The 26,894-nt window shown below is 45.4% G+C and overlaps 1 protein-coding gene across 2 annotated transcripts in view; it reads right to left on the reverse strand.

Annotated features, from left to right (window-relative positions):
* Positions 1-3,614: 3,614 nt before the first annotated feature.
* Positions 3,615-26,894, reverse strand: part of LOC311526236 (actin-binding protein WASF3-like) — a 64,594-nt gene continuing 41,314 nt past the window's right edge. The window contains exons 6-10 of one of the 2 annotated variants that reach the window (XM_084639067.1): positions 26,420-26,535; positions 25,513-25,773; positions 22,503-22,894; positions 21,462-21,677; positions 3,615-6,619 (exon numbers count right to left, since the gene is read on the reverse strand). In XM_084639067.1, coding sequence (XP_084495193.1) covers positions 21,520-21,677; positions 22,503-22,894; positions 25,513-25,773; positions 26,420-26,535 — 927 coding nt within the window. In that variant the 3' untranslated portion in view covers positions 3,615-6,619; positions 21,462-21,519. Of the gene's footprint in view, positions 6,620-21,461; positions 21,678-22,502; positions 22,895-25,512; positions 25,774-26,359; positions 26,536-26,894 lie in introns of both variants that reach the window. The other variant, XM_084639066.1, reaches the window with a different exon arrangement.

Raw genomic sequence — 26,894 nt, forward strand, 5'->3', positions numbered from 1 at the left:
GTATGGAACGCCTGCCATATGAGGAGAGATTAATAAGACTGGAACTTTTCAGCTTGGAAAAGAGGCGACTAAGGGGGGATATGCTGGAGGTCTATAAAATCATGACTGGTTTGGAGAAAGTAAATAAGGAAGTGTTATTTACTCCTTCTCATAACACAAGAACTAGGGATCACCAAGTGAAATTAATAGGCAGCAGGTTTAAAACAAACAAAAGGAAGCATTTTTTCACACAATGCATAGTCAACCTGTGGAACTCCTTGCCAGAGGATGTTGTGAAGGCCAAGACTATAACAGTTCAAAAAAGAACTAGATAAATTCATGAAGGATAAGTCCATCAATGGCTATTAGCCAGGATGGTCAGGGATGGTATCCCTAGCCTCTGTTTGCCAGAAGCTGGGAATGGGTGACAGGAGATGGATCACTTGATGATTACCTGTTCTGTTCAAACCCTCTGGCATTGGCCACTGTCGGAAGACAGGATACTGGGCTAGATGGACCTTTGGTCTGACTCAGTATTGTCGTTCGTATGTTATGTTCTGAGCCAAATCTATTTAATTTGGCTACTAAGGGTATGTCTACACTGTAATTAAAAACCCGTGGTTGGCCCATGCCAGCTGACTCAGGCTCACGGGACTCAGGCTAAGGGGCTGTTTAATTGCAGTGTAGACATTCGGGCTCAGGCTGGAGCCCGGGATCTAGGATCCTGTGAGGTAGAAGGGTCTCAGAGCTCAAGCTGCAGCCCAAGCCCGAACGTCGACACTGCAATTAAAGAACCTCTCCTGCCGAGCCCAAGTCAGCTGGCACAGGCCAGCTGCGGGTGTCTAACTGCAGTGTAGACATGTCCTAAGTGGGAAGGAAAACACCAAGGAGGGAGAGGAATACATGGGATGATGCACAGGAGTTTATTAGGAAGTTATGGGAAGAAAATTAATAATTTGGCCAGACAGCAGGAAAAAACTGCAAATGGGTTTGCTTTTCGACTGTTATCCAAGGGAACAGGTAGAAGCCCAAGTGCTTGAGATGCTTAAAACTAGAACAGGCAAAGCAATGGAGAATGAAAGGATAATAGGCCCCAGGATGGATGAAATATATGAGGTCTTTTCCCACCCCAGTTTCTATGATTCCAATTGTGTCATGACAAGCTGACTGAGCATAAATAAATAGAGCTTGATCCTTTTATATTGTAGCAGTCAAAAAAGCAGCAGCAGGATGTGAAGGTACAAGGGATACCATTCCTCGGGGGTCAGAGGCCTGCAGCTGGTTGGCACTGCACCTGAGAAAGAGCTGGAACTTCGGTAGCTGATCCTTACGAAGAGAGGGCAGCAGGAACTGGCGTGAGAACTGCCTCTACAAAGCTGAGGGGCATGGGGCTGTGCTCCCAATGGGCAGCTACTGGAGCTGCTGCAGAGAGGAATTGCTCCAGAAACCAAAAGGGCAGAGGGGAGACTGTATGGAGGCTCTGAGGTAAGAGCCAGGAAAGTTTGGTTACTGAAGTTACTGGTGGGAGGGACACATCTGGGGAGGGGCCTGCACAGACTTTGAGAGAGGAGGGTGCAAGGTTTTGATTTGTTTGTTAATGAGGCTTAAAATAAAACAGCTAATCCTGCTGGACACTGCTTCCCCGGGTTCCTTGAGAGAGCTCCGAGTTAAGCCATCCAGTGAATGGACTTAGCAAGAGTGAAGTCTGGGCTGATAGGAGGAGGGCGCTAAAAGATAGGTCCCAACCTTTTTGCAAAGCAGAAAGTGCTATTTGTGTATTATTCAGATATCATTCTGGCTAGGAATGTGCTGCATACACCCCACACGCCCTGTCACACATTCATACAAACAGAAAAGCTGGCCTTCCTCACTACGTTATTCAGTTTCTTTTTTCTTGGTCCTTAAAGAGGGCAGCAGATGAATGGGCTCTGTTCAGTGCCTGTGCGGTTACAAGACAGCATGGGCAAGTATAAAATAGATATGGTTTTCCCATTCATTCACTGTTCCCTCACTTTAACAGGCTGAGGAGTTCCTCAAAGGCCTGAAGTGAGTTGCTCTGTGTGTTTCATGACTCATCCTGCTCTACACCAACACATAACTTAATCCAGGTTTATTCCTTTAGGTGCCAATAATCACAATCTGAGCTGCTTGGTCAAATTAAGAGGAGTGTCAAATTCCAGCGAGGTCTCTTTTAGATAAGCCAAATTCATCCCTGCTGCAACTCCAGCAAGGTCAATTCAGTTACGTCAGGGGTGAATTTGGTCCTCTGTGGTTTATATCCTCACCTTGGGGAGATGAGCCTGGTTTGAGGATTATTTGTTCAGCATGAAACATTAATGGCACATGATGCCAATGTAAGGATCATGCCAGTGATGGCTGTAGTAGACCTCACTTGCAAATTCACTGACCGTGAGCATGTGCGCAGATTGTGCTTTTAACTTGAAGAGATGTGCATCAGTGTCAAGAGATGTCTAAGGAATTCCAATGGAAGACAAAGGCAGCAAAGAGCAGTATATTATTCTTGACACACTGGGCTAGATTCTCCTCTCACTTCCTGGACACCAGAGAGACACTAGTGTAACTCCCTGACTTCAATGGACTTACTCCATATGTACATCAGAGAGGAGCAAAATCAGGCCTATTGACAACTCTGGGAAATCTCTGCAAAATGTTTTACTTCAACACAGCTCTGCTTAGGGAGCCTTCAACATAATTCAGCCATTGGTTAGTCTGATCCTCCAATTAATATGCTGGTCAAAATGCTAAGGACAAGGAGGCTTTTTTCATTTTAAAAAATGTACTCTCTGTTTTGGGGTTCTTTTTTTGCAAAATTGTTGACATTTTCAACTTTTTTGCAAAAAAATAAAATAAAAATGCCATGTCTTTGCTTTTATATTTTGATTCAAAATATTATCAAAACCATTATCTAAGTGGTTATCTAAATATTCCATTTACTCCAAAATGGGCTGAACAAAAAGTATTAATAATCATTTTGATACTATTTTTTCAATATTTGTATCAAAAATGGTCTGAAAAAAATGGTTCCACTTTGAACACTTAGAAATGAAGCCAACTTTGACATTTCAAAACTTTTTGCAAAACTACTTTCTGCCTAGTTCTGTTGATGTGATCCAAACCTCAACAATGCTACCACATTATTTTCCATAATAAAAGTGTTTGACTATGGAACACTTTGCTTTTAGGTTGTTGCTGCGATCCCAGATCAGGATGGCAGTGACCACAGTCTAACTGTCACCTGAAGGCTATTTGATGACTGCAGAATGAGTTGGTGTATCTCCTTGTGGACAAATGTCAATATTGCTAAAATGCCACCAGAACTGGAACCAATTGGCAACCTCACTGTTACTCTCAGCAGAGAGGCTGAGGACGGAATGAATATGGACAGAGAGCTATATTTTAAAAGGGGTTCCTCTATTTAAGGGTTAAGGTGATATAATGTCTTGTTGCTCCCGATTCCATACCTTTTCTGTGGATACAGAGGACTTAAAACACTAGGGATGTTAATCCATCCATTTTTAACAGAAATAAACACACTCTTAAATCTCTTTCCAACCAGAAAGAACCCAGGAATTTGAAAACCATAAATAGCCCCAGACAGACAAACCATAAACCTCTTAAAATCTTTATTTTCTTTTTATTACCACATGCATATAGTGTCAACAGTCTGGGATTATATTGTACAACATTTTTTAACAAATGTAGTTACAAGCAGTTTTCAAATCTTTACAGTTTTCCTCTGTAGATTGTACAGAAGAAAATTCATTTTGCAACCATATAGTTCATACCTTTCTTTGATAGCATCAAGACAGGTAGAACTCACAACACTGGGAAAAATACACTTGCTTACATTTAGTAACTATGTACAGTGGATAGAGAGAAGCAGCAACACGTACTGAGCTATTGACTAAGTGCACATAGTTAAAAGACCCCCTTAGACAGTGAACATCTCTCTTATGTCAACTATATAATAATGCAAATCAGTAATCAAGACATATCTTGAAGCATGTGCAAACTCACAAGGTGGAGATAACTTTCTCCTGTTAATCACTTTTACCAAACGGAAATTCAGTTTTAAAAAAATAATACTTAAGTTTTAAAAAGTAAAAACCATTATGTGAGCCTACGAGACACCAACGTAATTGTGCTGGATCTCCCATTTTGCTCAGTCTATTAGATGTCCCAATAATGCAATGTATGCAGAAACAGTGTTCCAATTGTATGGTTAAAGTTAGATGAGGCCTTCCTCACAGACTGGTCTGGTGTGTAATACGTCCCTTACTTGCTGCCATCCCATTGCCTTACTTGCCGATATCACACCCAGAACCACTCTTACGGAACAAAAGGGAAGCATCTTGCTTGTGATGGAAAATCTGCAGTCACTTTTCATAATCAGCATGGCTACAACTCACACCTGCTCACTGAGCTTCCTCTGGCAAAGCTAAACAAACATGAAGGAACACATTGTGTACACGAATGCACAAGAGGTGGGAAGGGCAAACAGAAGTCCCGCCCCCCCGGCCTTTGCACACCCTCACAGGGACCAGCCACAGTGGATGTCCTTATGCTCCGCCAAATATATTCTAGGTCAGTGGTTCTCAAAACCGGTCTGCTGCTTGTTCAGGGAAAGCCCCTGGCAGGCCGGACCGGTTTGTTACCTGCTGCATCCACAGGTTCAGCCGATCACAGCTCCCACTGGCGCGGTTCACTGCTCCAGGCCAATGGGGGCTGCGGGAAGCGGCGTGGGCCAAGGGATGTGCTGGCCGCCGCTTCCCACAGCCCCCATTGGCCTGGAGCGGTGAACCGCAATCGGCCGAACCTGCGGACGCGGCAGGTAAACAAAGCAGCCCGGCCCACCAGGGGCTTTCCCTGAACAAGCAGCGGACCGGCTTTGAGAACCACTGTTCTAGGCTCCCAGCCCCTCTCTTAGCTGCCAGGAGCTTGTCTCTCACAGGAGGTACAGGGCATGTGATGCTCCCAGTCCCAGGGTATGCTGAGGACTACAGGGGCTCCCTCTCTGGCAATGCAATTTTGCACAGCCCCCTTCTGCAGGGCCCAGCATACTAGGACAATTTAGCCCTTAGTAGTAGTTCTTAGAGGATAAAAGGGGTTCTTGAATTATACGCCAGAGCCCAGTGGTCTGGAAATGCTCCCAGTTCTGCTATCTCTGGGTATGTGGCCAGGAAAGACACAGACCAGCTGGGAGATATGTCATTATCCACCATTCAAAGAAGTAGTTTAATAAGTGACCTAGCGATCAAGCTACTGTAACTAAGGGGCCAGATCAGAGCTCTGTTTTCACGCAGCCCTGACTCAGGGAAAGCTCCCGCCGATGGCAGTTGAAGTTTGGCCCAAATGAGGATTGTGTATAAGTGTTAAATAATCATTCATGAAGAGCCAGTGATTGCCGATGTAAGCGTGAACTTACAGTGTGAAACTAAGCCCCGTGCAAGTCATTCCCTGTAGCCCCAAGCACTCCACTCAGGAGCCAGTGCTCCCCCTGCAAGGGCTGATGGCAACTCAACCACCCCAGAGCAGCGCAGAGCAGGTTGGGGGAGAAGGGGATTGGAATGGGTGCCCCAGCAGGGCCAAGAAAGAGACCTGGTTAATATGCTCTTATTTGGGATTTGCCTCTCTGCACATACAGAACTGTACTGATCTGGGGCCTTTACCAGAGATTTTCCTTCTTTCCCAAAGTTTTGCAGAGTTGGTGTATCCCTCCAAGTGTCCAGTCCTGGGGTGGCTCTTACTGATTTTTTATTCAGTCCCCGTTTGGTTTTACCAGAAGAATAAACAACACAGCCCCTCCCCAGGGGAGCTGATTAGTCTCACTGATTGTTTAGTTACAGCTGTGCTAACAGGCCCAGCTGAGATCACAGCCCCGCTGTGCAAGGCATTGTACACGCATATAGTAAGAGATTGTCCCGTGAAGCAGAAGAGTTGATGGGCCCAATCCTGCCTGACTGTACTCACATCAGTAGTGCTTAGGCACACAAATAACCCGACTGAAGTCAATGGGATTACTTGTGAAAAGAAGGGTAGCAGCAGCCTCTAGTCCTATGGTCATCACCTCTTTGTTGCCATAGGTCACTGCATTATTTCTGTGACGTGTCAGTATTATGAGTAGTTATTAAGTGCTGTGGGTGGATATAGTTCTGCATGAACACCCATCTCATTGGAACAGTGATGTTTGGGAATGATGTCACCAGCACATGGGCGGAGCCAGGCCTGTATGTTGTCCCACGTACCATGTGTGTCACTAAGCAGCCAAGACACTGTAATAGAGTTTTCACTTTTTTTGTTTTAATGAAAAGCTTGCAGTTTGCTTTAAATCATTCTGATTTTGTTACCATAAAGCGCAATCCATTGATTAGTAATAATGAAAGAAATTGTTTGCACTGAGCAACATTTGTGAATGGATTCACTGGCTTGATTTGGGACCTACATGTGTTGCGTAGAAATCCAGACTGATTTCATGGACTGAATTCTGGCTCATCTTGTGCATGGTCACCTGCCAGAAAACCACGGCCCAAATCCATGCAAGTCACATGGTGGAAGATGGCAGCTTCAGTTCTGGCTCCCCTGAAAATACTGTCTGCAGACAGAAAGCTCCACAAGGCTGCTGAAAAAGGAATATTGGAGGATCATAACAGGGCATGGCCAAAGGACAGGGGGCACAGAACACATGCTCGTAAGCATATGCATATGTGGCTGCACCAGCTGCACGATGGCTTCTATGCACAGTCCTCTCTGCAATTGATTCCCACCCCGAGATGGAAGAGTTTATGGGGAGGGCTTTGGGTTGGCCACAACCAGAATAAAGGCTTAGAGCAATGCTACGTCCAGTGAACAGATGGAATCATGGTTGATATTGTGTTGTAGTTTGTGAGGCACAGATCTCTTTGTGTGGGGGGGAGCTGATGTTTCACTGACATCTGCAGTGCTGGTTCTTCCCCGCCCCCCCCCAAGACACCCCTTTCCTGGTAGCTGTACTGGAAGGAAAAGTTAAATCTTGGGGAAACAACCACTGGAAACAAAAATGAAAAGTTTACCACCTAGGTACAAATCTTAGTGCTTCTGAGGACTGTGGTATAATCCTCACCAGCAAAGTGTGACTCTTACTGGCTGGACCATGAACTTTGGCTTATGAGTCTTGGTCCTCTTGTGTAAGCAGTAAGGGCTTATGCTAGTAAATAGAGAGCATCCAGATTCAATCCCTGCAGCCAACCTGCATTACACTGGGTTAACTCTGAATGGCTGGATTGAGGAGCAGTCAAAATAGAGCCCAAATGCCACATGTAGCCCTCCAGCTCTTCTAATGCAACACAGCACCCTACTCAGAACTGCAGACACCTTCATAGCAACGGGTGCTCTTCACAGCCCCAACAGGCCCCGGGGTAGCAGCCAACTGGCAGCCCCCAGCTTCTGTTTGTTCCTGTCATCACCCTGGCTTAACAGGGACAAAAGGAGACAGGCCCAGGGCACAGCAAAAATAACAGGAAGTCTCAGGCTGGCAAGCTGAGCTCAAGGCGGGTGATATGGGCCCAGTACTAGTGAGATAAATGGTAAAATTCCTATTTGCTTAAAGGGTCGCATGAAGAGCTCCTGTGTAGGCATAGTCAAAAGCAGAAAGTTAATCTAGACAAAAGCAGAAAGTTAATCTAGACTGACTGTGTGGGTCTACCTTGGCTCTGTGTGTAGTTTCCCAGCCCGACCCACACTAGCTGAGAACCCTACAATGCTATGTGCATGCATGTCATTTCCTGGTCCTGCATGTTACTGATGATTTCATATAACCATCCCTCTCCCCCCTGCTCCTTGGAAATGTAATGTCAATTTCCATAAAAGGCACTTGTGTCAATAATGAATTTTGCTAATGCAGCATTTCCCAATGTCTTGCTAGAAAAAGAATATAAAACAAGAGTTCTAGCAACCATATATAGCACAGTGAAACCTCTCAATACTGTGAATAAGCAGTGGGGAACAGTCTCATAGTACGGTCAAACTAGCACTATGTGAGTGTATCATTCCAAATTCTCCACCGGCATGTCAAGCTGCTTAAAAATGGAGAAAGGTTATTAACATGGGGAAGTCTAAAGCACTCCTAAAAAATCATTTCAGGGAAAGGTTTTTAGCTACTTTAATATCCAATCAAAGCCAAATAAAGAGTTTGCATTGGTGATGAATCTGACCAGAATGGAATGAAAATCTTAAACTTCTCCATATGGAAATAACTACTGAAAAAAAATCACTGAGGCTTTGTGCCAAAGATGCACACACCAGCAAACACTCCCCACCCCAGCACTGAATTAACAAGAAACAGAAATGTAACCAAGTGCACATTGCCATGCTCCTGGGGAAAATATGAAGGGAGGCTGGATTTCACACCTGTGCAAAGGGAGGGCTCAACACCTATTGCATCACTTAAACTCCAACTTGTGGGATATAAGTGATTCCTTGGGCTGGGCTTCTGCACAGGAAAGAATTTCACCCACAGTGAGCGGAGTATGGATACTAAGCACATATGCTCCACTCCCGCCCCGGTGAGAGTCTCACAGAGATGGATAACTTCATAAAAATGCAGACATGATAAGAAAAAGAGATGGAAACTTTTAGTCCGTATATTCCCTGCCACCCAAGGAGTCTGCTGTATCACACTGCGTTTAACAAAGGTGTCAAACATGTAGGCAGCTCATTGTCAGTTTCATTCTAGGTGGAGGAAGTGTGAGCCATATCATTTGCAAGTATGGCCTTGAAAGCTTCACATTGTTTACCTGCCTTCATTTCATTGGATTCTCTCTCTCTGCTCCCCATTGGTTTTCTACAGTTTATATCAATCCTTGTTAGTAGTAACTGGTGCCAGCACTGTGTAGTTTTCTCCCCGTAGGCACTGAAATTGTCAGTTTCTGGGTCAAAAGTTACTAGGATGTGGAGAGAGCTGCCAAAACACTTTTTGAAGGAGCAGCAAAGAACATTTCAGTCTAGTTAAGCACAGATGGAATCCAGTAAGTCTCATTATTACAGCTCTCATCAACACGCTGCAATAACAGATCATTAATTTGTCCCCTTACACTACTTTATTCATGATTATATGACAAGGAAAGGAGTTCAGTCACTTACTTTCAGAAAAACTATCTTGAACCAATGACAGTGACCTTTCTGTCAGGCATTGCAGGTCTCATCCTGTCACCCAAAGCTCTAGGAAGTTTTGCCTGAGCAAGGGGGACACTTAATCCCTACATATTTATAATCACATCATTCTTTCTCTGTGGACAATTACTTACAATGGCCTGGTAATGAAATGGAATCAACCCCCTGTGCCTAAACAGAGCCCCATTGTCTTAACTGGGTTTCACAAGAGCTCAAGGGTCTGTTTGCCTGGATCTCATTACAAGATCTAGATGAAATTTACCCCTTTGAAGATGGCCAGGACAAAATCTATGCTTGGATCTAAGGGCAGGAACTAGGTGAAATTCACAGTCTGTGCACCACTTCACTCTCAGTTCAGCCTTGTTTGAAGACACATGGGCCATAAGTGGGGCTCAGGAACTCGTGTGAATTTCACTCTTTTGGAACCTGCCTCTGAACATTCATTCATCCAGCTCTCACCCACTCCCAAAGCAGCAGCAGCAGCACAAAACTTTGGACAATCTCCTAGTCTTGCGTGAGTATTTTTCCACTTTGAAAAACACTATGTTAATTAAAAATATAGATGTTTTAAAAATCAGTAGTAAAACAATACCATGTAAAGTGCTCCTGAAATGCAATCACACCACTGTGAGAGCATAGGCGATAAAGTCAAGAGAAAGAGATGGGCTTCATTAAAGGATTTTGCCCCCCTCAATATGCTGGGGGGAAGAGTAGAGTTTAATACTGCAGTGTTTCTCACTTCAGAACTTTGGCCCTTTGTGTAGCACCTTTCTTCTAAGAATCTCAAAGATTGATTGATTAAATTAATCCTCATAACACTTCAGTCAGAGAGGTGAGCATCAGACCCATTTTCCAGATGGGTAAGCTGAGACACAGGGAAATAGTTGCCTACAGCTACAACAGTATCCAGTGAATCAGTGGCAGAGCCACAATTAGAACCCCGGAATTCTGACGCCCAGTCATTCGCTGGAACAACCAGACCACATTCCGTAGAAGAAATCTTTATGCCCTCAGTTTTCACCCATGGTAACTTCATTGGGCTTAGTCAAAGTCAAATTTGTTTTTACTCTTTTACGAATAGTCTTGTGGAAAAAGTGTCTCTCTTTGTACCAAAAGTACCTAGCATGGATGTCAGGTATAGGCAAGCATGGATTACAGGCTAAAAAGTTACTGCTCATCAGCTTCAGTGGGAACTAAGACCGTTCAACCACGATAGGGCCTCCAGACAGTGAGGCATTTCCTAACACGGTGATGGACAGAATTTCTTCCTGAATCACATTTTTTTGTACTGTCTGCTCAACTCCCTCAATTCTTGCTTCCCCATTATTTATAGCCCAATTTCCAAGAGTGGCTACTCATTGGGAGTGCCCAGGTTTTGGATGGCCAACTTGAGAACATATTAGACTTGGTTTCCAGAGGTGCTGAGAGCTCACAACTCTAGCTGAAGGCAATGTGAGCTGCAGATCCTCAGTACTTCTGAAAATGAAGCTGAACAGTCTCAAACTGGGCACCCTGCCCGGAGCCACCCAAAATCAGCAGCCGCTTTTGAAAATGTAGCCTTGATCTAATACTGTGTGACTTATGGACGGTCTATGACGAACTTCCAAGTGGTCCACAGAAGTGCATCCTTTTCCCTGTTAAAACACCTCCCATGCTTCAAGCAGTAACATTTTCCACACACTGCAGCCTTGTCCAGCACTGGTTTTGGGCTACCACTTTCCAACAAAAACCAATTCGTTTTTTTACCAACCAAGTTTAAAAAAACCTCTCCAAGCACCTCTCCTTCTCTGCAGCTGCTTCATGTCTTCCTTTCTCGGGTGTTTCTTTGGGGGGTAAAGTCAATCTTTATCACATTTCCGGAATACATTAAAACCAGAGAGGGGCAGCAAACACAAAGGAGGCCAGAAACAAACTGCAGTGCCACTGGAACGACTATGGTTGTAATCACCAAAGCGAGAGATGGACCTAATAAATACAAAGTCTCATGCCTAGGGAAGGGAAATAAGAAGGAGAGATACAAAATGGGGGGACGTGCAACAAAATTGCTACATTAGACAAGTGTATTTTCATCTTCTCTCTTTAATTCTGTCCTTCTAATAATTTCTCATGCAACTAACTGCCAAAAGTTTCCATAAGGAGGTTTAGTATCAGTTCTGGGAGGCCAGTTGTGGGGAGGTACCCATGAGAGGGTGACCATCTTAAGGAAAGGTGCATTGTGTGGGAAAGGGTGAGAACCCACTAATCATTCGCACTTTACATCTTCAGAGCTCTGTGCAAACTCTGACTAACAGAGAAGAGATTAGACCAGCTAATGTGCCAGTTTTGCCTCCCAAGGACACTGTGGTGCGCTGCATTCCATCTGCCTGGCCATATTTTCTCCACATATTTCATGGAGTGATAGTTCATCCTCCCTTCCTTCCTGTGACACATTCTCCTCTGTCCTGGGTTCTCCAGTCAGAGATTCCTACACCACAGAAGGAGACGATTAGGGAAGATCAAATCATCTCTTGTTTTGTTTACCTTGGAAGCATTTCTGAAACCTCAAGCTATTGGAGTCTTGAGGGCTTACTCAGGGAAAATAGCCCATTAAAAGTAATACACACTTTGCCTCAGCAAATGACTGCAGGATCAGTCACTTGGGCAAGGCTCAATCTGGAGAGGCAATCCTAGACAACTCACTGAAGGAAAATCAGACCTGGCTAAAGACCCTTCTGGATCTTAAATAAAGATATTAGGGGTCAGCTATCTACGAGTCTGACCTTGCCTGTAATGCCCAAGGAGAAACATTCCTTAAGGGCTAACTGAACACAACATGAATGTACAGACAGAATCCCAATGGGAACCAATCTCACCTCTTGATATACAGCCTTAATAGGAAACCCTGAGTACATTTAATGCATCATGATCATTATTTATCAGGTCTAGAAACTATGGAGTGAAATCATGCAGCTAATTAGTCAGATTCAAAAGCTAAACATATCAGACTATGACAATCCTTGAATTTCCTTAGATATTAAATTGGCATGTGATTTAAATTGTCATGTTCTGGATGCATGCACAACTTACTAACGTTATTGACCATCCAAAACAATAGAGAGAGAGAGATCAAATCCTGGCCTTGTGTAATACATTATGTGTGTGTTTTATAGATTAAAAAAAAAGCCAACTAGAAAGCATGTCTTTAATCGTACTGAACACAAGGTTTCTTCTCCACATTTATCTTACATTATCTGATGTACAAATTGTTCTTTTTCATTAAGGGTTATATATACTACACAAAGTACCCCAATGCGCTAAGCAGACAGTGCAAAGCATAGTCATAGGGGTTAACCGTGCCAGTGGAGTTCATACATTGAGTGTGCCCCTGGGAGCTGTGAGGATGTACCACTGAAACCCCCAGCTAGGCATTTCTGAAAATTCTGCAGGGAAGCAAGCAAGCAGGATGTGCTTGGTCCATGTAGTCAAACTGCTGACACACGTTTCTGCAACCGAACAAGCAGACTTTAGCACTTGGGACCAGATTTTCAAAGGTAGTTATGTGCCTTGCTTGCTTAGGTGCTTTTGAAAGTCCCACTTGACATCTAGCTGCATCTTTAAGTGCCTGAATACCTTTGAAAATCTGGCCCTTGATTTTTACTGTCTTATCTTTGGCCATGTGTAAATATTCATATTGTTTGGCGGGGAAGATTAACCTATTATCTTTTGAGTCTATGACTAGCTCTACCTCTAATCCATTATTCCTAGCAGTGAGTATGATAATGAACACTCTTGGAAAGGAAATAATGTACCCAAGCAAGCAAGGCACCTAAATACCTTTGAAAATCTGGTCCCAAGTACTAAAACCCTTGAAGTATACTGTACTAGAATGTGATGGATGCTCTGTGTTAGTCTGTGCTGTGACTAACCTCTGACATCCTCTGGCCACATGTTTATTCTCAGCTATGTCAGTGTACCATCAAAAGTACATGAATTGTTTACTACATCAATAAGCTGTATACCCCTTACTATCCATGCTCTATGATAGACTAAACATCACCACCACCTGCATGTAGAATACTTCTTCTCAGCCAGGCATGATTCATGTATGGAATGATACCAAAAAGGGAAAAGCTAACGGTACCTGGTAAACTAGACCCCATTTTTAGTGCTGCTATACGGTGCTGGAAAGGCAACTCTGGGCCCAGCTGCGGGGAGGTACCCATAAGTCTACAAAGGAGTGTTAGCACAAACACTCCCAACTTACCATCCATGTGTTGCAACCTTCACCCGGATAGACCCCCTTCTAGGGGAGACAGGTTTGTTCAGTCTCCAGGGCCTAATCAATCAGTTTCACTATTGAGGCTCCCAGCTAGGCATGAGTGCCAGCTGTGATGGTGTTTGTGAAATGGACATCTTTACCTCTACTTTGGGCTATGATGGATGAAGGACCAGCATGACTGCCTCATTCAGTGCAAAGCAAGAAAGACAAATAAAGGCAAAATATGTCTGGGAGCACAGATACCAGTTTTAAAAATACATAGTATTCCTTCCCAGGGCAACACTTCTAGCACTTTAATAGATGCTGAGAAGCCTAAACTGCCAATCTCACCCTAAACCCCTGGCTCACTTGTGCTCTCTCTTTATTCAGGCACTAATGAGTAATTACAATGTAGTGGCAGGGTAATTAATGACACCACAAATAGCATCTAATTAGATGGTAAATTTATGAATGTGTAAATGATTGATCTTTTAAAGTGCAGTGCAGGTTATATGATCTCTACGTTAAACTGCAAGCTCCTCAGGAGACCGTCCTGTCCTTTTATTTTTGTCCGTAAAGTGCCACGCTGACCTGTGATGCCATAAATAATAATAACGGTAAATACAATCCCGCTGATTGGATCTAGTGACACAGGACCAGAGCCTCTACCATGCACAGAGCCTGAGAGCTCTGCATAGGAAAGTTCCTTAGGGTTGGAATGCCTCTCCTGGGACCACGGAATGGCAGGGGAGCTGATGCTGCCAGGCATAGGGGAGCCTCTGCAGTCACTGCAACACCAATACCAGGGGTTTTCTGGCATGTGGATCCACTGGCCACACCCTGAAAACCCCCCTCACAAACCTGCTCAAGGTAGCTTTGCTCTGCTAGGGCTGTACATTCATTATCCTTGCAGTGCTTCTCTCTGCACAGTAGACTCTTGTTCTGTGCCATCGTGTCCAGGACTTTACTACAGTCCTGACCTGAGTCAGAAGATTTGGTCCACATTAATCCATAGGAACAAGTAATTTCAAGAGAGAACAATCCAGTGCTGGTGGACATATGAACTAAGACAAGCCCCACAAGTCACTCATCTCTAATATCTATGGTTCTATCAGTGTGTAATTACATGGCACTTACCACTAAAGCCTAAGTAAAGTTATTACAGGCCTGATCCTGAAGCCCTTATTCAGACAAGGTTCTCATTGACTTCAATGGGTGTGACTTCAGGACCAGGCCCACAGTTGCACAACATTTATGCCCCAGTACCATGAAGTGTCACCTGTTCTGAGAAATTGCTAGCACATCACTCAAACATAAAAGTATCAGTGTGCCGAAAATGCGGGAGAGGGGGGAGCTTCTCTCAGCTAAAACAAGCAGCTACCGGTTACACTGTCAGGCAGCTTAAAAAAGAGCTAAAGATAGAAGATTTATGAGGTCAGAGCTCTCTGGAGAATCCAAACTAAATATTATGTTTGGTCACCAAAAGCAAAGCCTTCAAGGAACAGGACATCTTCAAAAGTAGGAGCATTTGAGCAATATGATGGTAGCTCTTCCCCAGTTTACTGCATCACAACAGTATTCTTCAAATCCTCAGAGGAAGGTTGGAAAATAAATAATCCCTTGTCTTTCAGGTAATGATCCTGTGAGAACCGCTAGGCTCAAGAGCCTGATCCAATTCTCACTGAAGTCAAGGGAAAAACAGGGTCTGATGTCTGGACCTGCCCTGCACTGCACTTTCCATTCACTTCAACAGGAGTTGGATCAGACTTCAGTAACATAATTAGCCATGGAGAATAGACCTCATTTATGGAAGATCTACCTCTCTATCTCTGGGATACTCATCACCATAGTAACTAGTCATTTCCCAGGAAGATCTGCACAGACACATCCCTTGTGGACTCCATGGAGTAGATGCTTCAACTGATTCTCCATAGCAGGCTCAACATAATGTATTTATTTTTAACTGGCTACAGGATATCTCATGTGGTAAATAAACTGAATACAGTTTCCCCTGTATGCAATCTTTTATTTACTATTTTTAATCAATGTCCATAAATTGGCAGGCATGACAAGACTCATAAAATGGAAATAGGAGCTCTCACTAGGTAGGTCCAGGTTGTTAAATGTTTGGCATAGTGTGATTGTGTGTTGTCAGTAAACTATCAGGCTCTCTTTTAACATGACACATTACACCTTAATGTATAGTGGATTTTTGCTCAGCCTGCTTCTGATGTACTTGATAGAGAGGAGAAATTCAATCAGCTGTGACCTGGATTGTACTTTTTACTGGCTGCCAAGCTAGATAAAATATTTAAATATTCACTTTTATATCACCCCATCTGGGGACTGAATGTTTCTGGTTGTATAACGTAGCCTGGCCTACTTTTAGCAGTGTATATGGAAACAGGCACACATATACAAAATATTTAAAACTAGGAGTTTATGGACCCTATTCTCAGCTGGTGTAAATTATTATAGTACCGTTGACTTAAATGGAGATACATCAGTATACACCTGTTGAGGATCTGGGCCTATATACATTTGATTTGATACATAATGTAGGACTTGGGACAAAAATATATTAATTCTGCCTAACAAAACTATATAAGGACCAATCCACTGAGGTGCTGAGCCCCTCAAGTCAATGGCAAATGAGGATGCTCACCCCCTTTGTAGGATCAGGCCCATAGAAAACATGTATGGTCCGATGGAGTAACTCAGTGTTGCTCCACAGAAGTCAGGTGAACTGCGCCAGTTTATGGGGATCTGGCCCATAAACTCTTAGTGAGCTGTGATTCTCCTGCTTTGCTTGCAGAACTTTGTGTAGGGAATGTGCTTATGTCTGAGGGGGAGTGATGGTTCTAGACAGAGCTGCAGCAAAAGGACAGCAACATGTGCTCTGAATCAGGTGGTATTTATGAGGGAGAGGAGGGGAGCATATGGCACAAGCACGTAAATAGATATGGAAGGAAAAGCAAGTCCACTCAACTGCTGTGAGAGGGTTCACGGTGGCATTTTGTCTCTGCAAACAGCACAAGTGCGCACCTACCCGCATGCACTGAGTAGATATAGCTTTAAAAGCGTCTCTGTTAAACACCCCGCCATCCAAAAGACTTTGTCCCTTAGGCTGCTGTGCAACAACCATGTGGCCAAATGGACTTTCGGAAAGATGGCTGGTGTGACCCCAGAGAGAACAAAACACTCCAAAGCTGTGTGCTAGGAAATATACTACAGGATCAATCCTGGCATGGGCCTGATCAATCTTACTACAGCTACTCCTCAGTGGATTGCTTAGCACAACACATAATGCAACTACAGCTATAAACACAAAAGAGAGGGGCCAATGGTGGCCAGCGGTGCTCCAGCAATGGACTGGAGTTGTTAAGGAGACAGAACAGGCTGGGGATCAATCCCCCTAGTGCAAGAGCAACATAGGGCCAACGTAAGCAGCCAATACACTACCCTCCTCAATCGCAGCACATAAGGGCCCCTTTCTACTCTGGCCATCGCATGCCAGTGTAGGAAGAGGTGTCCCCATATCACTCACTGTCGTGGGCTGTAGTGCAGCCTACAGACAGCCACGGGGATGGTGCTGTAAGTGAGAGTAGCCCCTCTTCGAGTTCACACCAGGAGCTGTTTCAGCTCCCATAGCAGGCCAGAATCTGGGCAGTGCAATGCTGACATAAAGCCATGTGCTCCGGGGCTGTGACCTGTGGGCTATGCCTCTGTCTCCATGTGTGTCTGTCCCCACAGTTCCTAACCAAGATATGTCTTCCTATGTACAGCTTTGAGGGCTAATCTTGCTTCTTCTGAAACTACCAGGGGTTTTGCCACTGACATCAAAGGGAGCAGAATCATAGAGTCATAGACGTGTAGGACTGGAAGGGACCTCGAGAGGTCATCTAGTCAGGGCCAGCTCTAGGTTTTTTGCCACCCCGAGCAAAAAATTTGCCACCCCAAGCTCTGAGAGCGCAACTGCCCAAGCAAAAAAAATAAATAAATAAAGGGTGGCCAGAATGCCGCCCCTGGAATTGTGCCGCCCCAAACACGTGCTTGCTTTGATGGTGCCTAGAGCCCATCTAGTCCAGTCCCCTGCACTCAAAGCAGGGCTATGTAATAACTAAACCACCCCTGACAGGTGTTTGTATAACCTATTTTAAAAGCCTCCAGTGACGGAGATTCCACAACCTCCTAGGCAATTTGTTCCAGTGTTTAACTACCTGACAGGAAGCTTTTCCTATAATGTCTAACCTAAACTACCTTTGCTGCTTAAGCCCATTGCTTCTTGTCCTATCCTCAGAAGTTAATGAGAACAATTTTTCTCCCTCCTCCTTTTAACAACCTTTTATGTATTTGAAAAGTGTTATCATGTCCCCTTTCAGTCGTCTCTCCTCCAGACTAAACAAACCCAATTTTTTCAATCTTCCCTTATAGGTCATGTTTTTCAGACCTTTCATCATTTTTGTTGCTCTTCTCTGGCCTTTCTCCAGTTTGTTCATATCTTTCCTGAAATGTGGTGCCCAGAACTGGACACAATACTCCAGTTGAAGCCTAATCAGCACGGAGTAAAGCGGAAGAATTACTTCTCATGTCTTGCTTACAACACTCCTGCTAATACATCCCAGAATGATGTTTGCTTTTTGTGCAACAGTGTGAAACTGTTGACTCATATTTAGCTTGTGATGCACTATAATCCCCAGATCCCTTTCTGCAGTACTCCTTCCTAGGCAGTCATTTCCCAGTTGGTCCAGATCATTATGAATTTTAATCCTATCCCCCAGGCCACTTTATGCCTGAAAGCAGGTGTGCCGGTTTGGAGAGAGGCCCCAGCTTTGGTTTGTTATGATGTCTTATGAAAGGCCATGTCAACAATGCTGGAGAAAATGATCAACTAACATCTTGGGTTGTGCAAATGACAACAAACCCATTGCAGAGCCAAGTCCTATCCTCTAGTTCAGGCCAGGCTCCCATGAACTAGTGAGTTTTGCTTGAGTAAACTGGGCAGAGTCTGGCCCTGTCACAGGTAGGAGCCAATCTGTGGTGGGCAAGACTGTGCACCTGATTCTGATGTCATAAGCCAGAGTAAATCAGGAGTAACTCACTGAAGTTAATGGAGCTACACAGGTATGAAACCAGTGAAAGTAGAGCAGAGTCAGGCTCTGTGGCTTTAAGACACAGCTCACATTTGCAAAGGTGAGAAGGGTAGTGGTCTGCGCTCTGGAGGCCATTCCCTCAGGCACTGTGCCTACAATGCCTCACCTGACACCAATATCCTTCTCTGCATTAGAGTCCCCACACCTTGCACATCCAGCATGCAAGGGCAGGGACTGTGCCGAGGCCCCACACAAGGTCATAAGGGGAAGTCTCCTTGCAGCCTTTTCCCTTCCTGAGGTGCCATGTAGCCCTCAAGTCAAAATCCCCCTTCCTCCGCACTCACACACAACAGGGCCAATGTTCAGGGGCTGTTGCCAATCCCATCACTGCTTTATCACAGCCATGTGGGCCAGCTGATATAAACCTACGATCAGTACCAAAGATAAAGGCAATTACTAAATCTCGTTAGCATTCACTTTATGTCTGAATATATTATGTTTTTCATCTTACACATCAAGCCCATCAGTCTGGGATTTCTCTTCATTTGTGGGTCACATCAAAATCATGCATATATTAACAACACCATATAATAAATACTTATGTGGTTTTGTATATGTTATTTTTAACATACAAGGCTTTTCCTGACCTTGCAGTAGGGGTCTAATCCTACTCGCCTCACTGAGGAAAGCAGCATCATTGACTTCAGTGGCGCTACTTGCCTGAGTAAAGAGATCAGGGTTTGGCTTGCAGTTTCCTACCTCTGTATTTTCCATTTCTCAGGGAGGGGGTTGCCTGCTAGTTCTTAACAGAGACAAGATGATGGTAGGAGCAAGAGCCTTTGGTGTAACTACTGCATACCAGGACTTCCCAGCTCAACAACACGGCACCAGCTTTTTCTATATGTGTTTAACATTCCCATTGCCCCAGGAGCTGCAGCTGAGCTGTTGGGTCCTCTGTTAATGCCACTGAGAATCTGTGTTGCATCCTGCTGGATTGTTGTCTTGTTTTCTTTCTCCTTTCCTGTTGCTGGTCTGACATGTGCCGTCTAGCTGCAGTTTTTCAGGAACTATTGCTGCTTGGTTAGAATAGCGAACCCCCTCGCCCCCGCTCCCTGCAAAGCGGGCTGGCTCAATAGCAGCATTCTCTAGTAGATAAGGGTGAATGGTGGCACTAGCCAAATGGGACCCTATTCAAAGTGACACTTGTGGGCTCCAGCCAACGTTTTCCCTGCCCTTCACCAGGTCTTCCTGCCTGCAGGCACCCCAGGCATTCTCACTCCGGCTGACCACTAGCTGCCTGTATCCTTCCCTTGGCTTTTTTCAGTCACCTGCATGGACAAAGAAGCCAGAGGGTGGAGCCAAAGTGTAAGCTTCCTCTTACCGGGAGGGAAATAAGAGAATCCAGTTTCATTCACCACCCATGAGTCAGACAAGACTGTGGATGGGGAAGTGGAAATGGTGAATTTGCTGATGTGTACGTGTGTGTCCCTGGAACACTGGGGCCCTATTTGACCATATCATACAGACTCAAGGGTGACACTGGCCAGTTTTCTATTGGTCAGAATCCATTTCCTTTTCTCTTGTAGTTTTCAGAACTGACTGTGGGTTTTCAATATTTCCCATAGGATCCCTTTGGATTCTCAGGGCTTCTCCCTTAGTATGCATGAAAATGCTTTTATGAATCACTGTCCATTTGGATTAATAAACCAAATACTATTCACTGGTGTTTTCAGCATCTTAACTCAGGGCCTGATCCTGCCAATCTTACTCATCATCCCCCAGTTCAGAGTCATTGTCAGGTTTGCTGTACTCCACCCCGACCCAGTACCACTGCTCTTGGAGTACAGTACTATTCAGCCTGAGTAAAAGTGGAAGAATTGTTCCCTCAATAACTATTTCGGGAATAAGATTGAATTCGCCTCAATTGTACAAGGAGATTTTCAGATACTAGAAACTGAAAATCAAAATTCAACCCAAAGGGACAAATATTGCTCCCTACTAACTCCAGTGGGGTTGCTTTGGTGCAGCTGAGAGTTATATTTAGCCTGGTTAATTTTATTTCAAATAATAATAAGGTGATACAACAATAGGACAGCACTGTCAGCCAGTTATTTCTAGGCCTTCAGAATCTTTCTTAGACAACTTAAATCTATTGCAAGGTTCTTTTCTCTTTAAGCTGACTTTATCCCTTTCTACTCAGTAATGAGTGCTTTGTTTCTTGGCTGATGGCAAGAGAAGAGCAGGTTTACATTAAACTTTCCTTTCATGCTCTTCTCCAGGGAATCTGAGTGCAGAGAGGGAAATATAACCATTCCACAAACATCTGTGCCACCCCAGGATGTGCTCTTAAAAGTGAAACTGGGAGACAGCAGAGAACTCTCCTTTCTGACTGTCAGAACGCAAAGCTAACGACATTACTTTAAAGGGAAAACAGACTCTTTCTGCATGTAACTTTCAGGGCAACGAACAGAGCTTTTCCCTGGTTCCTATGGTCCAAATCCCAACAATTTTAAACATCTGCAGAAAATACAAACAAGTGAATTGTGATCTCTAGACACCTAAGACCATGTGGCTGTATTTGCTATGGGAACAGGATGCTTTTTCAGGAGCTTTTCATTATAAAATTAACATCTGGCCAAATAAGCAGTGCTGTTTCTGCAGTTTTGTTTCTCTACAAACACATGCATGGGGCCAGCTTGTGATTGCCGCCACCCTAGTGTAAATCCAGAGTAACTCCATTGATCCTCACCTCATTGTGTTCTCAGCATTATTAAAGTGTCATAGCCACACCTGGCGAGATTCTGGGCCTATGGCTGTTATTACTGCTTTTAAAGCATGTCCCACCAATGCACACTCTCCACTGACAACACTGCCATCATTTTTTGAACAATGCAACATGGTGTAAAAGCAAAGCTCCTGAATAAGCCACACTAACTGCTGACGGCGGTCAGCATTCGCTTTCAGGGAAGCCCAGCCATGCACACCTTCTTGTGGAGAAGCAGGGAGGGGGGAGTACACTCCAACACAGCATTCTGAGCTCTCTTAATCTGACCACTCATTGTCGTCCAGCTCCGAGTCATCGTCGGATTCGCTGTACTCCACTGCAATCCTGCGGGACAGGATAGTGGCTACATCATTGCCAACTGGCTCCTTCTTCGCCTCCTGCTCCCACTGTTCCTGGACTTTCCGGAGTTGAATTCCTGCAGTAGAGAGGAAGGAAAATCTCCAAGGTCAGCAAGAGCAGCTTACTCCCATTGTCTATATAAGCATGTGTGATGGCCACCCAAAGAGTGAACCAGGGACCTTCAGAACTAAAAGCATTGGCTGCTGTAGCTTAAACTACTGCTCCCTAGCTGGTGCTGTAGCTGACTCATCTCCTCTATGGATCTGGCAAAGAGGAGGACCTGTAAAAATCCACCCGCCTGCCCACCAGTGGGCTCCACGGGGCTCCAGAGCCACAGCCTGCCTGTCTGCCTCCCTCCCTACTGTTTAACCCAGCGTTGTTCGCAGAAATGAAGAAGGAAAAGGCATGTTAGATCATGCTGTCCACCGCTTTCTCCATGGTGCCTAATGCAAGCTTGTTCCCTATTGGGCATTTGCTTGTGCTCTGTGCATCCCGGTTTTAAACATCCTGAATGATGGGGCTTTCCACCACGTTCCCTGGGAAGCTGCATGCAGTATGTTTCCCCTGATATCCAGACTGAATGGTCCTTTGCTCAGTTTCATCCCATCTCTCCTTCTTCTAACCCCCCATCAATAATTCCCCTCTCTTCAGTGTTTACAGGTAACATTAGCAACAAAATCTTCTTCAGAGGTCCCCTGAACACGCGGGCCTTGATCCCAGATCATGGAAACCAGTGCGGGACTTTGCACTGACTACAACGGGCTTTGGATCAGGCCTCTAGCGTGCGTGGGCATGTGCGTCTGCTGGAATCCCCAACATGTCCTTCTCTCTCCATCTCTGCTGAGCCAAGACCCCTCCCCCTCACTGCTGGTCAGTGCCAGTGTCCCAGGCCATAACTCACCCCTCCGAATCGCAGCAAGCAGGTCGCTCCTGGCATCGCTCATTGGTATCAGAGGGATTTGAGGTTTCCGAGGCTCAACCACCGCCGCCGGGGATGATGCCGAGTGAGCCGGCGAGGCAGCGACTGTTGGAGGACCAGGTGGAGGTGGGGGAGGTGCGACGGGGGGCCCCATGGGGCCAGTCTGAGGGGTGGAAGCAGCATATGGGCAGGGTGGAGCCGGAGGCGGGGAAGGTGCGTATGACGGGTGAGCCACAGAGGCTGCCGCGCTGGGCGCCAGGGCAGGAGGGGCTGAAATGGGGCTGTCGAAGGCAGTCTGAGCCGAAGGTATCACAGGGGGTGGGGGCGGAGGAGCAGGAGGCACAAAGTATTCTGCCAGGGGCATCTGCTGGGGACTGCAACAATTAAAGGACAGAAAGCAAATCAATGGCAATAGCAGAAACCACGCTTGCTAGAGAAATACCACACACGAACCGTAATGTAAGGAGCCGCCACTCAGGGTCCCCTAGTGGCAACCCAAACATCCCAGCTTTGGGAAATGCACAAGCTCAATTCCCCCCCGCAGTTTAAAGTGAGCACGGCATTTATCTCCAATGTCTGTCCTAAACTATTGTGCAGCTCAGCTATGTGCTGGTAAACAGCTCCCATGTTCCACCCCAGCAGTGGCTGCATTTGAAATGATTCCTATATATTCAGAGAAACCCACTTTGGTAACAAAAGCAGACAGTTTTCTAAAGTGTCACCCGAAAAGACATAAACACCAAAAATGACAGGGAACTCAGTCCCTGTAAGTGGATATACCGGATCAACTCCAGGCCTGGTTCCAGCAGGTGTAACTGCCAAGGAAGTCTCTGGGCCATGGAAGTTGATTAAACAATGGGCATAAGCTGTAAAATACTGTATCTTGGACCAGTTTGCCATTCAGTGAGTATGTAAAAACACGTGGGATTTACATGCTCAGAGGCAGGGGCAGGACAGCAACTGAAGGAGGGTGTAAGGCAAAGTAGTGTGGGGAGGGAAGCTTGTAAATCTTGAGTGAGAGCTGAGACGCTGGTGAACGTGGCTTCAGATGGCCTGGAAGGTTATGTTCCCTCTGGTCAGGGGACACCTGTTCTCCGTATTTCACCTTGAAAGGATATGCTGAAGTCCTACTGAGTGACTGATCATTTAAACATACAAAAAGTAAGGGGAATACAGAGATCTGGCTCAATCCCCATCCTTAGGTCAGTACATTGTGCCTCTGAATGGAAACCGCTGTGACAGGGGTCCACAGCCTCTGATAGATCAGTGTTCCACCCAAAAGAAAATATATTGTTAACTTATTGTTTGGAAAATGTCTTTGCCTTGCAGATGCCAAAGGGGCAGGTAACATAGTGGCAGTGAGGTGCTTCAGACTCATTCACAAAAGCCGGTTAAGTCCCTGCATCATACCAGGAACAGTATCCGCAATTACACCAGCTGAGACAAAGTTAAAGGGGCTACAAATTATTCTCTGTCAAGGCTGGTCTGACTGACTGCTGGGGTCAGGATGAAATCTCCCTCCCGTTGTACAGAATTGTGCATTTAGGTTCATTTCTGTGAGGGTGCAGGGGAGATTACACCTTCCTCTGAAGCCTCTGGCATCGGTCACTTTAGCTATTCAAAGTGATACTGAATTAGAAGGAGCAGTGTGACAATCTGTAGGATCCTGTTAGGCTCAGGATACATAATGATCTTTGAAGACTGAAATCCTTTTATTTGATGGTGAAGCTGACCAGACAGAGAGAGAGGATACATCTACACTGCAATAAAAAACCCTCAGCACCAAGTCTCAGAACTTGGGTCAGCTGACTTGGGCTTGTGGGGCTCAGGCTATAGGGCTAAACATAGCAGTGCATCTGATGAAGTGGGTTCTAACCCATGAAAGCTTATGCCCAAATAAATTTGTTAGTCTCTAAGGTGCCACAAGGACACCTCGTTATTATAGCAGTGTAGGACGTTCAGGCTCGAGCTGGAGTCTCAAGGGGTCTCAGAGCCTGGGCTCCAGCCCAAACATCTACACTGCCATTTTATAGGCCCACAGCCCAAGCCCTGTGAGCCCAAGTCCACTGATGCAGGCTAGTGCTGCCCATGCCATGGGTCTTTTATTGCAGTGCAGACATACCCAGGAAGAGAATTGAGTTTAGAACCCAAATGGCCCCTTTAAAGGACCATCTCAAATGAATGGATTGAATTTTTTTTTTAGTCTTTTGTTTTGCTTGTGACTCTGGAGTAAGAGCTCCCATGGGATTATGAACTTGGAGGGCACTGAAAAACAGAAAGAGAATACTTGCAGAATAGGAAACGTCTCCCCAAGCCAAGTGCTCACTGGAAGCTGTCCAAGGTCCCGAACAAATTATTTCCCCTCCCCTGCCACCTTCTAATTGGCAGAAATCATCACGAGCAAAATTCTGCCCTCAAATAGAACCATGTACAGGGTTCCACGGGATGACAGAGGGCAGAATCTGAGCTTGATTATGACTTTTTTGACAGCAGTTTATCTTTGGGTGACAGTAAAGGCTAGTAGCAAGGGGAAGGCTGGATGAGTCAGAGAGTTGGGACTAGGATAGGGATCTTTACATATCGAGGTTACTGGATTAAATTTGGACCAGTCTTGTACTGGTCTAGTCATCACTGTGGCATGATGTGAAAGGAGATGGTGTTTTCTGAGTGCAGCTCCTGATCAACAGGTGTTGCCCTCTCACAAAGCACCCTCACAGATGGCACCAACTGATGTTCTTGTTGGCAGGCTGATCACATGACTAAAGGGATGAATGGGCCATGGAGACTGAACTACCATCTCTCACCTCATGAATGGTAAGGGACACTTACAGAAGGACCATCTACGGGACAGTTGCTGCCTATCGCTTACTTGTTCTGTGGACAGAGGACCTCACTTTCTATGGCTGTCAACCGGGCACCTTTCCAAAGCACGAAACTCATTTAAAGGGAGAAACAGGTCACTGGATGAAGGAAAGCAGGTTGAAATCCATACCCATACTCCTTGACTATCTGAGGTCTTGGTCCATTCAATATAGTCTCTGGATGCTGCGGCACATGGGGCTGCTGGACTCGGTTGAGACTGTTCTGACGGCTTCCTGCTGCTGAGGGCCTGTAGACATGTTCCTGGGCCTGGTTAGCGACCAGGATGATTTCTTTGTTGTCAGTTGACAGGTGTGAGGCTGGAGCTAATTGCTGCACAGGGTGGTTAGGACTGGCTGGGTATGAGTGATCAGCTGCATCTGACGCATAAGATCTATTGCACACAAAAATACCAAAGGTTGTATTCCTGTATGGAGGGCCTGGAGGGAAGGCAAGGTGAGGACAGGTCAGGGAGGAGTATTATGGCACCTACTGGCATTTGGGATCAAGGCATCAACACGAGGAGACATGATGTGTAGCCACCAAAATACAAACATGCAAGACCGTATTGGGATGGTGCAAGCAGAGGGTAGGGAGGCGGCAATAGCCTTTCAGGCTAACGAACTAGCCTTTCAGCTCAGCTGGGTGGAAATCCTAGCTTAGGTCCCAAATGAAAATGTTCTGGTCTCATCTCAGCTCCACACAGAGATCGCAAAACCAATGCGGAATTAGACATGATTCGGCAGGTGCAGGACCAACCTAGCAGGGGTGTTGCACATCAGAACGCAGGTACATGTGCTAAGCAGCAGGCTGTGGGAGTAGTTTGCACAGTGCCTGCCTTCCCTGAACCTGCTTCCTAGCCAGCACTAAGGGTCCTTCACTGCCATGAGGAACCAATTCACCCAGAAAATCGAAAAGGAAAAAAGAAAGGTGAAGAAAAGCAAAGAAAAACAATAAAGCGTGTAATACAGAAAACCTGCCTATTGTCTGGGGACAGTGATCCTTCCGATGAGGCCATGTGATATGGGGATGGTGAGAACCTGTTATCGGGCCGGAATTCTTTATCATATGCCATCATGTTCCACTCCAGGCGCCGGTTGCGGGCTTTTCTCACTTTCTTCACCTCCCGGGTGGAATCTTCCACTAACCGCTGCTCCTGGAAGCAGATAAGCACTGTCCTGTTAGCATGACTGCAGGGTGGCTGCCTGCTGACTGTACACAGCACAATGTTTGTTTGAGCTTGACTTCAAGTAAGGATTTTAGGTTATGTATATAAGGGTAACAGGGATACCAAACAATCCTGGAATTCTCAGGACATATTATTTTAGATCCTGAGTCCCAACTACTAGGACATATTGTTAGCACTTCCCCTCCACACTCCCTTTCCCTCCTGTAATGATGAGTCCTGGTGCACCACCACTGCCTGTTTTTCATTCAACTACGTAATAAGGTTGTGCTGATCTAAACACCAATCGCAATCACAAGGCTGGTTCTGGAGCAGCCCAGAGCATGTAC

The sequence above is a fragment of the Lepidochelys olivacea genome (genome assembly GCF_965140295.1).
Source record: "Lepidochelys olivacea isolate rLepOli2 genome assembly, chromosome: 9".
NCBI classification, from domain to species: Eukaryota; Metazoa; Chordata; order Testudines; family Cheloniidae; genus Lepidochelys; species Lepidochelys olivacea.